Genomic DNA, 14429 nt, shown 5'->3' with positions numbered 1-14429 from the left:
ACATCCTGCTGGTTTCAATCTGAATTATATAAATGATTGATCTCTTCTGCAAAAGAGCATAGCATAGTACCATGGTGCCCAACCTGAACACCTTGGAGTACTTAATATTGCAGATTTATAAGGTCATTGGATGCTGTTAATAAAATAAATGGATGAGACTCCACTCAATAGTCTGATGAACTGAATGCTAATTGATAAGTCTTAACATTTATAAGAATAATCAGAACTGTAAATTATTCTGTATAATACCAATTATTAGAAATCATTCCAATTCATAAAACACCCTGAAGTTCCTGAGAGCACAGTAGCACTTCTTGGCAATTATGGGAAGGTTGCAATAAAATTAGCTTCAGAGTGGGGTTCAGATGCAAACACACTCCCCCGCACTCCTGGATTTTAGGGGCATTCAAACCAAGAAAGTCAGATTCTTTTGGAGTCTTTTAGCTTTACTAATTACCAGTTCTTACAGAAAGGTGTATCCGCCAGGGAGAATGCCTAAATATTATGAGATGTCCCAGCTTTCTATAACTAGAGATAGACTGTGATAATGGCTGGAATTAAAAAAACTTCTGATGCAAGATGAATAATGAAGGGAACTGACATTTACTGGTCATAATTTAAGAGACTGTAAGTACATCCTAGCTTCCCTTTTGAGACATAAATGCCAACCATCCCTGGTTGGCAGGTTCAGGACATCCTATCTTGGGCCAACAAGACAGCTGTAACACAGCCTGCTGTCCAACAGTGGCATTAGAAGCCAAGGGACAAGCCTGGAAGGAGCATGAACCATCAGGAAAGTACGAATGCTGACACTAGTTTGTACTGCATGCACTGCTCCTGGCACAGCCATGCCCTTCCCAGCTGCTGCTGTGGCCGGGCAACCTTTTGCCTAAGCCAATAGCAAGGTGAGGAGTGAAGCTGCACCACTTTGCTTTCACCGTCTAGGGATGATCATTTATTTCAGCTGCAACACTGCCCAAGTGGAGAACTGGGGCAGATACAAAAGCAACTGGAGTACAAAGAAGGAACATAGTGGTCCTTCAGATACCTGTGCCAGGAAAGGTAAAGGGAACCAGACTCTGGCAGTAGTGGCTGATGCTCCCAGCAGAAATACTGCATGGTCAAGGGAGCAGGGGGAAGGCAAGGAGCAGAGCAGATGGGGAGAAGAGACAGAATGAGGAACAGGCAGAGGCAGCAGGAGCAGTGTAACTCCAAAAGCACAAATTCCTTCTGCCATATTAAAAGCAAATCACTATTTTCATTGCATTATTCCTTCACCCCATACATATATTGTAGGCTGGATCACTGTGGTGGTCAGGGAGGAGCTACTACTCTGGTGAACAGCAGGGAGAAAACTAAGTTGTAGACCTACTCTCAGGCTCTGGTCCACTGTAATAAAGCCTGGGTCTGAGAAGGAAATCAGTGGTTTGTGTTAAAGGAACACAAGGGGCTAATAAACATCCTAGCACTGCAAGAGTGGATGAGGATGTTATGATAAATCAGGGCTTTGCCTGTCTAAAGCATCTCACATTTAAGGGCTTCTGAATCCTTTTTTTTTTAAACTCCCTCTAATTGTTTAGTTTCCAAATTAAAGAAGTATCTTGCAGAGATAGTCATAACAGTCAGAGAATGTATGTTTAGATCAAGTCCGAGAGCAGGCTAATAGCACTGCCAGAAAGAGAAACGAGCTCTCCCTAAGCCAATTCCTCTATACTGGCCTACGGTGCTCAGAACCATGAAAAGCCATGGAGTTTTACACATACACTCAGCAGGTGATAGAAAGAGCCCTAAGGAAATATAAACACCTTCTCCACATGAGGCCATCAGATCTCTGAGGTTACATGTCACCTCCTGGTGTGCTCAGGAGGATCTTGGAATTATAGATTAAATGAACGTGGATGGATTCCTGACTTTGATTTTGGACTTCAGATGTTGAAAGGTGTCTCATCTGGGTACCTGCTCTGGTACTCCCACACAAGATATTCTACCAGCAAGCATTTGTATCTTCCACCATGCCTTTCTGGATGACCGAACTCCTCTTACCAGCCCAACATTTCTCTGTGTAGACCTACTGGACTACAGCTGTTTCTTTACAACACTGAACACTGGGATTTCAAAATTTAGATGCAGACAGGTAAGAACTGCTGCCAAATCTACCCCTGAGACCTGTCAGATTCACAGCAAACAGAGGAAATGCACAGTGACTTCCAAAGGGCATCAAAACAGAGACCTGCCATCAAAAGGTTTCTCATCCTCAGGTATCTTTAGAGCACTGTCATCAGAGTTATTGTTCATTCACGAATCCAAAAAAAAAGCCCTCCCTGTGTAAGGAGGAAGACCAAAGCAACAAAGGAATCACAAGTCATTTACATTATGGAAGAGGACAATGGGAGGGTTGTACAGAAGGAAGGATGCATGGGCCAGCAGTGCATGCACTGAGCAAATGGCAGTCACCAATGCACCACCAGCCTCCCACAACAATGCAGAGACTTCAGCTTATAGAGCATGGTGCTAATAACACCAAAGTTGTGGGCTTATCACATATGGACCATTCCCTTGAAAGACTGACACGGTGATCTTTGTGGGTACCTTCCAAGTCAGAATATTCTCTGATTCTGGTGCTTTTGCTTCAAATTATCTCAGCCAAAAGAAGAAGCAACCTTCAAATAGCTACTGTTTTACCTGTTAATACACCAATCCATCAGCAGATACCTGTCTGCTTGGTAGAGAATTAGGCAGAACCCACTTCTGCCCCATGTCCTCTGCCATGGACAGCACATGAAGCACATGGAGCACACAAGTCACTATGAGGACCACATACCTCACAGCACAAGCACAGCAAATCCAAGCAAATCCAAATCCTTCATTTGCATCATGCAAGACTATCAGCCTGCCTTCCATTTTGCAAGGGCCAAATATGCCATGTTCACCTTCCCGCTAGCACAAGAAGGCATTGCAACTTGACAGCTGCCAGCAGTGAGAAATCCCTGCTCTCTGAAAAATGGGGAGAGGGAAATACAATGTCTGCACAGGATGATCCTGGGATAGCATCACAGAATCCAAATTGGACACTATTTTGAGTTCAAAGGATCCACAAGCATCAAGACCAGCACTTAAGTGAATGGTCCACCCAAGGATTGATCCTACAACCTTGGTGTTAATAGCACTACGTTCTAACCAACTGAGCTAATTTCAGGGTCCAGTACAACTGGCCTGAAATGAGAGTGGATTTGAGGTAAAAACACTTTGCACTTTCTCCTTCTAGTCAAAGCCACATGACTAAAGGAGGGATCCCTCTCATTCCCATCCCCAAGTGATGCCCACCCTCTCAGCATGGCATGGACAGAGCCTGGAGCTACATCTCATCTCTTTATCCTGAGGCAGGAGCAGCTCTGAGATTATTCAGGCAGCCTCAGTATCAGGCCAGGACAAGTGCTCAGATAATACATGTTGGTTCCTTGGGTTGCACACATGTCCCCAGCTTGGCATGGTCACACAGAGGATTCAGTGCAGCCCTCTAGGCAGGGATGCTTCTGCATACCAGTGGCTATTGCCTGACTGGTTTTTGCTAAGACTTCGAGTCAGGAGCAAGTGGCCAAAGACAATTTGGATCCACAGACTGGTTTCTTTCCCACTAAAGCACTACCACTGTCCTTCTCCCACTGGAATCTCTGCCTGCAATTAGTTTCCTAGGAGGGGGCTGATCTGTGCCATTAAGAACAGCTACATTACATGATCTAGGAGAAATCAATGTCCCTAATAGTCAGCAAAGGCAGTGGAGTAGAGGGTGATGGGAGGGCTGTTACTCTGGAGACACACTTCCCAGTAGAAATCCCAGTGGTATTGCCCCAGGAAGAGGAATAGTGAGGACCTGGAGTAATTAAACTTCCATGGAACAGTTTACTGGAAGAAGCACAGAAGCTGATCAGTGTCTCTCAGAAAGGCAGAGGCAGTGGCTAAACTCTCCCTAGGTGCAGACAGAGTGCCTCTGCCCTGAAGTCAGCAGTCTGTGGTGATTTACACCATGCTGGCAAGTGATGGGAGGAAGGATGTGGATAGACACCTTTCCTTTAAAATACCCCTTTTCTTCTGTCCACAGTGGTGGTTAAAGGTAAGACCACACCTTGCAAATTTTGAACATCTGGATCATGCAGTATAATTCAGTTATCCTAAACTTGGAACCTGAGACATTTTAATATCCTGAGGCAAGAAGACCTTAAATGCTGCAGGCATCTTCCTCTCTCTCTTTTTCTCCATTTCTCCTTCTTCTACACCTCTGCAGTTCCTGGAATGGTAAGCCACCTCACCAGCTGGCTGTAATTGCTGGAATTGTTCCCCTAATGCTTTTGCCTTTTTTGGTTTTTTGGGTTTTTTTGTTTTGTTTTTGGGGTTTTTTTGTTTGTTTTGTTTAATTGCATTAAACTGCATCTTTAGAGGTACAGCCCTGTTTATTCATGCTGCTCATGTGAAAAGGAGAAGAAATACAGACTGCCTCTTCTCCCCTCTCGCTTCTTTGATTTGATGGGTGTGGCAGGTTTAAACCTTTGCAGCCGCTGACTCTCCCGGAGCTGGGATGAGGAAAGGATGGAACGGGAGGGATGCCATCGTCTATGGCTGGTGATGAATGAGACTCATCTCACCCACAAGTGGGAAACCTGCTTGCGGGTTATTGTTTAATCACTCATGCAATCCAATACTGTGCACATACCCCCATAATGTCCATCTGTTCTAGTATGCAGTGCATGCAACACTTGCATTTCTAGCCACCTATCTCACTGCCCAGCCCTGCATGTTACTGACTGCATCTCTCGCTAGTGGGAAAGGTTGAGTTCTGTTTTTCAGATATAGTTCGACCCAGCCTAGTTTGCTACCTCTCAGCTGAATATTTTGTGGGCTCAGATTCAGAGCTGCAGTCAACTGTAGGCAGAAATGACAACACTTAGCTATCTACATCTCTCATGGGCGGGCACAGTCAGTCAGTCAAATACTTCACTCTTCACACTAGGATTTCACCCACAAGAAAGAATAATCTGCAAGGTATGAGCGTATGAGTATATTTATCTCTGAGATGTGGGAGGACAGACACACAGAGGCACACCTAGACACAAATGTGAAGAGATGTCTTCCACGCCCAAGCCTGTAATTACAACATTTTGCTCTTTAGCTGCCAGAAAGGCGGGACACCCAGGACTTCCCCTGAAAAATAATTTGAGAGCTGTCTTTATTTTGGGAAGGAAACTCCTGCCAGTGCTGAAGACCCCATTACATCTTTTTCTCTCAGCGAAAGGTCGGGGTGGGGACAGAGGAAAAGCACATGCTGAAAACCGAGGTCGTTTTCTTCTCCCAGTCAGAGCTTTCTCTGGTGTATCATCAGCTTTCCCGAGCGAGCTGCTACATTGCCAGCTTGGCAGCTGCGGTGTGTATTCACGAACAGGAGCAGCAGCTGGGCTCCGAGCCCGGCGATATCCACGAGTACGCTCAGGCAGTCACAATCGGGTGGTGTGGCTGCGCGGGGCTCAGGCAGCATGCGGAGCGGCGGGCGAGCGCACAGTGCGCCGTGCCCGCGCGGAGCGGGGCCGCGCTGCCCGTGCACGCGCAAAGGGGTGTGCGCCATGCGGTGGGCTCGTGCGGGAGCGCGGAGAGGGGCTGTGTGTGAGCAGAGTACCTGCATGCCTAAAAGCCACGGAACACAAAAAGACAGGAGTAAGCCCAGAGAGGTGTAAAGAACCGGTACATCGGAATATCATTCAGGAGCTTTAATGCCCAACCTGCGATGGTATGGGCAGAATGATCCCTATTCTGCCGTAGCGCTCTTCTGACTCCCAGAGCTCTTATTTTATTTTAAAATTTGCCATGCGCCTCCGCCCACCGCTCTGTCACTTAGCCTCCCTGTCCGCTTTCCTTCTCCTCCTCTTTTCATCCCGATTTGCCATCAGAACGTGCTCTGCTGGCTGACTGCAACGTATTCCCCTCCTTCCCAGCCTTCACCCCCTCCTTCCAGATTTTAGTGAGCATATTACTAATTACCAAAAAAAAAAAAAAAAAAAAAAAAAAAAAAAAAAAAAAAAGAAAAAGAAAAACCTGCCTAAGGAAAAACATAGGATGACGCAGGATCTCTTTCTATCCTAAGCACTTGCCCCTCCCCATTATTCTACAGATTTCTCCTTCGTTCGCTAACACACACATGTCCGTTCAGAAGTACACTTCAACCTGAATCTTCCTTCAACACTGTGCTGTTCACAGGAACTGTAGTTACTCACATCAGTGTGTGAACAGAATACTGCAGTGCCACGCTGTAAAAGACACTGAAATGTACGCATATATAAAGAAAGTAGCCAGTATGGTGCTGTGTCTGAGTTGAGTTTTGTGCTCAGAACAAGGACCAAAGCTCCTACTACCTGCAAATCCGTAATTCTTAGAAGTTTCTAAAATGCCTTGCAAAGATATCTAGAGTGAGTTCCTGCGTCAAGTTTCAACTGCATAAATCCAGCATCCTCCTGAGGAAGTCCAAGAGGTTCAGCCAACAAGGCTCTCTTAATCAGGAGCAGGTTTGTGGTTTCACAAAAAAATAAAAAGGGGAAGGGTGGGGGGAGATGATCTAAGTAGCTTTTTTTCCTAATTCCATTATCATTTTGGACACAAAAAATTTTGACACTGAAAACTAGCCTCCACCCAAACCTTCTCATCATCTCAATTATCTTATAGCAAAAGCCAGGCGATACCAAGAAAGGAAATGAGCGGGTTTCCAACAGGTTCATACCGCGAGCTTCTCTTATCCCACCCGAGTTCAGAGCTAACAGAGGCGTGGTCCTCTGTCTCTTTACCAGCTGGTGCACAGTTGTCTAACTGGTTGTACTATGAAGGGTATTGCAAAGAGGGTGATTCTCCCCCTCATTAGACTAATGCTTTTGTTATTATTTAATTGGATTTTTCACATAGCATAGGTGGAAAAAAAAATTCCTTCAGGTTAATTCTTGCTCAGATTTTTGTAACACAAAAAAATGAATACACCTGTCCTCCACGGCCACCTCACAGCACAAGCACATAAAGCATCTCCCATTCATCAGAAACAGGAGCAATCGAGAGCGTTCTGACCAGGGATCAAGGCTCACTGGGCAACCGTTATTTTTTGGCATAAGATGAAGAATTGCTTCCTTTATCTCCAAGGTAGAGCCAGATCTCATCACGTTTCCTGCCAGCCGCAACACTCCCCTCCACCTCCCTCCCCCCGCCCCATCCACACCCTCAGAACCACAGACAGAAAATCCTAGGCAATATAAATGCCCCTATCAAAAAAAAAAAAAAAAAAAAATAGAGGGGGGATTCTGGTAGCTCCCCCAAATGTGGATGTAGGCCACCCCCCTTCCCCACATCACCAGCCCCGGAAAGGCAAAACAGTCACGTTGCAGGGTGTGAAAAGAGCCTTCAGTTGCAAAATGCTAAAGAATTGCAAAATAGACGTCTACTGAGAGCAGCTGAAATTTCCTCCCCCCTGACCCCAGCCCCTACCCCAGCCCCTCACACACTCAGGCAGACACGCACCCCACGGACATGCAGCAGCCTGGGAGATTTCTCAACAGAAAGAAATAAAATCTTAAGCTCTACCTGTTTTGTTCTTCTCATACAGCACAGCATGATCGTATTGTCCCCTTCCTTCCTTCTTCTTCCTTCCTTCTCCTCTCTCCTTTTCCTCTTCTCTCTCTTATCTCTCCCCCCCACCCTCTCCACTCCCTCCCTCCCTCCCTCTCTCTCTCCCTCTCTCTCGCTCACACACACATACACACACGAGCACACGCGCACACACACACCAGGGCAGTTAGCAGCAACTGGAAGGTCCACAGCTATTGCTCATCACACATGCACACGCTGCCTCTCCCTGCCTCCCTCCCTTCCCTTCCCAGAATTGTTCGCCAGCTCTCCCTGACTAGTCACCTCCCCACCCCACCCCCACTCCGGCAGCCACCCCCACCCCCCAAGTCCCTCGCCAGCCTCATGAATAATTAAAATCTTCAATCTGGACCCAATTACCCAACGACTTTCCCACTGTACAGAGGCGACAGGGGAGAGGGGACACTGCGGGCTGCGGAGGGGTGGGGTGGACTGGGGTGTGTCTGGGAGGCACCGGGCGAGCAGGGGACGGGGCGGCTGGAGAGCCCCCAGCCCTACTCCCACCGGAGCAGCCGAAGCCCCCTGGTCACGCATAAATCCCAGGAGTGGGACTTATGCGTGAAGAAAGCAAAAATCTTTGCTTGGGTGGGGTGGGGTGGGCACGGAGGGGAGAAGAGGGAATGGAGGTACTGCCACGGCAGGCAGTATATGCCATGCACAGGTGATGTACCGTAGGTGGGAGCTGCGAGCTAAACGGGAACTGGTGAATATGTTAAAATGGCTGTTGAAAATTCCTCTGCCCCAGCAAACATATATGCACGTGCTGCCTTCTCCATATGCACAGCCATAAACCCTGAATAGTGATGTCCTGCAGCACTGAACGGGACAACTTTCTCCCTTGTTCCCTCGGTTCATCCCACAGACCTTCCACAGGCACAGAAAATGACACTCATGCAATACTTCCCCCCCCCACCCCCAAACCAGAATAGCTTCCAAACCCACACAAATCATCCCTTTTCCTTCCTTATAGATCTCAATTAATTTCTGTGTCGAAGTAATTTCTATGCCTATTGATCTCTGCCTGCAAATTGCTGCGAACTACTGCGAAGCAGATGTATGTGTTCACACACGGAGGCACCTCCCATGCACGTGTGGGAGCAGGAGCGCATGGGTCTGCATGCACAGGAGATCATGGCGATGGCAGGAGCCCAGTGAACATTAATGCACGCATGCACTCGCTCCCAAGCACATGTCTGGAAAGTTATAGCACCATGTTTTCTCAGAATATACAAGAGCTGGATAGCTTTATCTGTCATTGTGAAAAAACAACACAGACAACAGTTAAACCAAAGTGTGACAATGTTGAGCATGTTAAATTTTTTTTTTTTAATTGCTGGATTTTTCGGATTTCATATTTCATTTACTGAGTCTGGGAGGCACAGTCAGATGCTGTTCTCTATTTAGCACTAATGTCACTACATCAGATTCTCTGCCACACCATAGAGTTACTTCTAATTTATCTTTAATATAAAACTACCTGCAAAAGAGAAAAAAAAGTCTTAGGTTATTACTAAGGTCTTTGCTCTTTAATTACACCTATATGCATTATTAATACAAATATTCACACATGTCTGCATGCTTATACAAATAATTGCATACATATACAAATAACTGCATACATATATAGATATAGTTTCTGGAATACCCCTCAGTACAGACTCCTACATAATCATATCCTGTTGCTATGATATCATTGCAGTTCCCAGTACACCATTTATTTTAAGAAAAGCAAATAGCATTTCAAAGAAAATTTAGCTAGCTATCTACATCTGTATGCAATTTAAGAAAGTGTCTTTTGGGGTCAAGAAGGTATCAGCGTTAGTCCTGGGTTATAGACTAGAAAAAGAAAGTAAAAATACAGTAATGACATTCACAGAAGATACTAAACTGGAAAGAGTTGCAAGTACCAGCTGACATAGAAGTAGACCAAAGGATTAAGTAATGAAAATCAGCCTCAGAAAATGCATGCAGAGAAAAAGAAGGCAAATTGTGCAATCATAAAAGAAGAGATGTAAGAAGTGGAGTAGTAGAAAGAAGTGGATATCACATTTGAGGAAGAGATCTCTGTGATGTACGTCACTGCTGGCGACACCATGCGAAGGCACTGAGGAGCAGTGCACCGGCATTTTGAGTTACACCTATGGGATTTAGGAGCCTCTGCCTGGCCTCTGGAGTTGCTGGGGGCTCATCTCCATGATGAAGAGAGGGTGTCATGAGTTTGTGGGCACTTGCCAACCCACATGGCTGCTTCCCAAGGCCTTGGGAGATGGGAGTCCCCATGTTTCAGAGCTACAACCAGGTCTCCCTTTGGTGATAATGAAGAGAAATGGGAACTTTGAGGGTGTGACTCAGATCATCCTAAAGCAGGAGTGTAAACTAGGTCAGACAAATCACACTTCAGAAGTGTTTTAGAAGCTTATTTTCTTCCACTGACAAGGCCTTTTTAGGGAACCTCCCTGTGCCAGGGAGCCCTGATGAGGAAAGCCTTCCCAGCCCCCACTTTTCACAGACACCCACCTGGAGAGGGAGCAGGCTGGCAGCAGAACTGTGCTGGTGCAGTCAGGGAGAGTCAGGTCATTTTCCTGTGCTCACCCAGGGCAGTTGCTCACCCCCATCAGTCACACCCAAAGGCAGAGCTAGCTCTCTTCATGCCCAGATCCACAAGCACTGTATGCTCCAGTTTATCGCAAGTAACTTTTGGCACATAGACAAAACCTCCTTAATGTGTTCCTCAAACATACAGACTTAGTGGTGAGTGGCCAGTCCACTGTAGGCTCACATCTGTGTTTCCTCTGAATTAATCTCATTACAGAGAAGAGCCATATGTTGAAACTCTAATTTTCAGGGCATGTCAGTTCCTAACACCACTGTCTTTCAAATCAGGACCGTTTAAGTATATTTAAAAGTTGGATTCTTCAGCAAATTATATGGTTCTGAAAATCATATTCCAGCATCCCTTGCCTTGCCATTTTGGCTGTTTTCACTTCAAATGTAAAGTACCTCATAACAACAGGAAGAAAGGACAAGTCCACAGCAATGAAAAGGCCAAAGAGAATGAAACGAAAATAAAGGCACAAACTTAAGCCAGGGAGTTAATGAAAATCAGAAGCAAAAATTAAGGGAAGAAGAACAGGTGAATCCCAATCTCTTTAAGTGCCCAAGTGAAGATGGGATGTTTTCATCCAAATGACACCTTTGTCTCTCCAGGGCACTCCAGATCTGGCCCCATTCAGTGCTCCTTCTGAGTCACAGGATGACACTTCATCACGCAGTGTAGATGTGCCCTGAAAGGTCCCTTTGACCTTAGCTTTTGAATCTACACATCTAAAAGGAAGAGCAGTTCCAAAGCATAACATGAATGGGGGGCCCAGGGAAGAAAACTAGAAGAAGGGGGTCAACAATGACCATTGATTTTAAAAGCTTCACCTGTGAGACTTGAGTGAATGACAGCTAAGGAGGTGGAGAAGTGTGATATTTTCAAAAGCTGTAAGCCTCTAGAAGTGAATCATTTGGAGTGATATGTAGTCCACTGTTTGGTATATGCTGCATGTTGCTTCACCATGAAGGGGGATATAGTTCATATAAAGTAATTATTATGATGGTTTCTTTAATTCAAAGTCATATCTTTAATTTGAAAGGGTAAAGATCATTTCAAATTAACAAGACATATTAGTGGTTATTACAAAATAAGGTAGGTGGAGTAAGAGACACAAAACTCTGTTTTTAAAGCCTGTTCAGTTCTTCTGCAAGGTTACCCCAGCAGCTTGAGATCCTTAGAGATTGAAAGAAAAAGCATTTTCAGTCCAGCCACTAATTTAGGTTCAATAGCAAGGCATTAGATTCAGTTTCATTTTGAAGAAGCACATAGTTCTGACCTGCTCCTGGGACTAATCAGGTTGATTGCCTGGCCAAGCAAAACTAAATGAAACCAGCAAGCAGTTTTGCCTATAAGAGCTGTCCCAGTCGTAACCATACTAAACTGAAGAGGCATCTTATTGAGAGAAGTACTGTGAAAGTCCCGTTACTAGGGATATTTAAAGCTTCAGTAAAAACAGCTCTGAAGTGAGTGACTTGCTTTCATTGGGAGATAGACTGGGTTTTCTCTCTATTCATATGTTCCACATATAGTGGTAGCCTCGCCTTTTGTTAGGCAACTTTCATGCTGGAGGGAAATAAGCCAATTTTATAAAGATTTTTTGGTATCCTAATTTAAATAGGCATTCCTGAAAATGCCACTGTGGGACCACTTGTAATTTCAGTCTCCTCAGAAGCTTTGCAGCTGTGGTCTCATTTGGCCTCACTTTCAGTCATCTCTGTCTTAGTGACAAAAAACAGTACTGTGCAACACTACAACCAAACTCCTTTTCTAAATGATTTAGATATAGTCATTAATCTCCTTGGAGGAGTACCCATTTTCCAGTATAAGGATCACTTATGCCAATTTACCTTGAGTTTCAGTTAATCCTGAATTATTAATATTAGAAAAGGAGTGCCAAGTTTATTTTGACCTAAGACTGAAATAAGAGGCTTTAAAGCCACGATTTTCAAAAGCCACAATGTCACTTACTCTTGCAGAGAAGGCTTCAGAAAATGCCACTCCAGGAATGCTCTAATTTATTCAGTGTCTTCAATGACTGCAGGGTTATTTATCCTGCATGATACTGAGCTCACATGACATTAGCACCTGTTGCCATCAAGCTAGTCCCAGAGATGTGCACAGGTGCTCTGCATTTATTCCCATGATATCCATTTTTCTTCCCATGCTTGCACAGCTGGGTTTACAGTACCGAAGACACCTGACTTTACAATTTCACACATAATAAGAAATGACCTCAATAATTTCCCTGTTTTCATAATTTTAGAAAAAATGTGTTTTCTGTAAATTGTGTGTTCTATACAAGGTGGAATACCTGGATACAAGCAAGGGTAGAATAATTTTAACATGCACAAAAAATGGTCTGTAAAACCCTTGGGTCAATGTTAATTATTACTGAGCTTCAGAATCATCAAAAATGCAAACATAACAGTTAAATCCCAGCACAGCTTAGTGCTGAAACTGTAACTCTTCAATAAAATGAAATCTCATCTGCTTGTCTGTCAAAAAGAAAAATGTCATGACAGAAAGCAGTCAACCTATCAGCTATTATTCTCAGTGTAGTTGTAGTCTGCCATGGGGGAATGTGATAGTTTACAAGCAAACCAAATGTGAGACAGGATGACCCAGGAAGTCCCTTTCTTCTTCTCCAGGGACCCTTCAATATATGCTGTTGTACACAGTCCCTCCTGCTGCAGCACAGGCTCAGGAAAGAAAGCTTTGAATGAGAATCAGTGTCAACCAGGAGCTCAGCATGGGCCAATTTACCCTGCTTCTCAGACTGGCTCCACCCTTCACTCTAAGTCCTGCAGTGCCATGACGAGTTGCTGTCAGTGTCCACGCTCGCACCTCACAGTGCCATGTGGGGATGTCTGTGCTGTTCCGTGCTGCGGGGTGTGATGGGACTGAGATGGAGACAAACACTGAGGTGTGAGTCCCACACACTGACTGCACACATGATTGGAGAAGAAAAGCCCACCCTCACTTCTGTTTTACTCCATTCCCGACTTCCTCTGATGCTATATTGCCATTCCCCTGGCACTGCAGTGCTGAATAGGGGAGCTGCCCAGTGATACCGGTATGATGACATGACAGCATTATGGTGTGAGGCACAATTTCCTGACCCTGCTTTGGACCACCTGGTCCTGCTCTGCATGTGCTCACAATGCCCCTCACTGACACCAGGTTGGGGACAATGACCTGGATGCTTCAGCACTGGGAGGAAGAGTGGGCAGAGACAGGTTCATCCCCCTACTGTGCTGTCCTCTCAACTGACAAGACTCCTCTCCAGCATAAGAGCTGATTCGAGCTGAAGCAGCCTGCATGAGGGAAGGTATATGGGGTACCCTGGACCCAGACAGGAAATGAATGAGAGGGAAAACAATTGAAAATCTTCCTATGCCCTTAACTGGCACTTCAGTGTCAGCTGTGCAGTGAAGTTTCCAGAGATGAAGGACACCCAACAGGCCAAATCTGCCTTAGCCTTCAGCTTTTCAGGAAAGGGATTAAAATTTTCTAACCATGGTCACGCTTCATTCACATGCACATGGTACCCAAGCTACACATTGATCAGAATCAATGGTAGAAACAAACTCCACAACACGGACTGTTAATGGATGTAGGAAGTATTTGTATTGGAGGACTAATAGAGTGAGCTGACAGGACCCTTTCACTTACCCACAGCTGTACATGGGGGAGTCAGATCTACCGAAATTTAAATGAGTAGGAAAACTGTAAACATCCACTTTCCTTTAAAGCTTTAAAAATACTCTCTCCTTGCCTTGTCTTCATTTAGTTTAGCCACAAGATACCCACTGAGAGGAAAGAGGAAAGTCCAGATAGCAGACATGGTATATGCAGAGGATTGTTCCCTTGCAGTAGGATCCTCACCACAAAACTCACTGTATCTGATTAAAGTGGAAGAGCTCCCCAGTCCAAAATGCAGATCAGAGGTCTTGGACAGAGAATAGGTCATAGTTCAGTCTCACCTCAGCTAAAATTTTGTTACAATTCCCTTTAAATAGACTACTGCTAGAAGTGGGAGAGACACCCATAGTGATTTTGATGCAATTCTGTATCAAACCTATAGGAATTTAAGGTTGGGACTGAAACACTCTTACATGCTAAAAAGTGCTCAATTTATTCTATAAAAACATCAATAGTGGAG

At 45.0% G+C, this 14429-nt stretch overlaps 1 protein-coding gene across 1 annotated transcript in view; it reads right to left on the bottom strand.

The window, feature by feature from the left end:
- Positions 1-7930, bottom strand: part of GAP43 (growth associated protein 43) — a 62519-nt gene extending 54589 nt beyond the window's left edge. The window contains exon 1 of the mRNA XM_033051194.1: positions 7606-7930. Within this exon, the coding sequence (XP_032907085.1) occupies positions 7606-7635 (30 nt within the window). The 5' untranslated portion in view covers positions 7636-7930. The remainder of the gene's footprint in view (positions 1-7605) is intronic.
- Positions 7931-14429: the final 6499 nt, after the last annotated feature.

Source organism: Catharus ustulatus, chromosome 2 (genome assembly GCF_009819885.2).
Source record: "Catharus ustulatus isolate bCatUst1 chromosome 2, bCatUst1.pri.v2, whole genome shotgun sequence".
Classification (NCBI taxonomy): Eukaryota; Metazoa; Chordata; class Aves; order Passeriformes; family Turdidae; genus Catharus; species Catharus ustulatus.
This window is presented reverse-complemented; position numbering and strand designations above follow the sequence as displayed.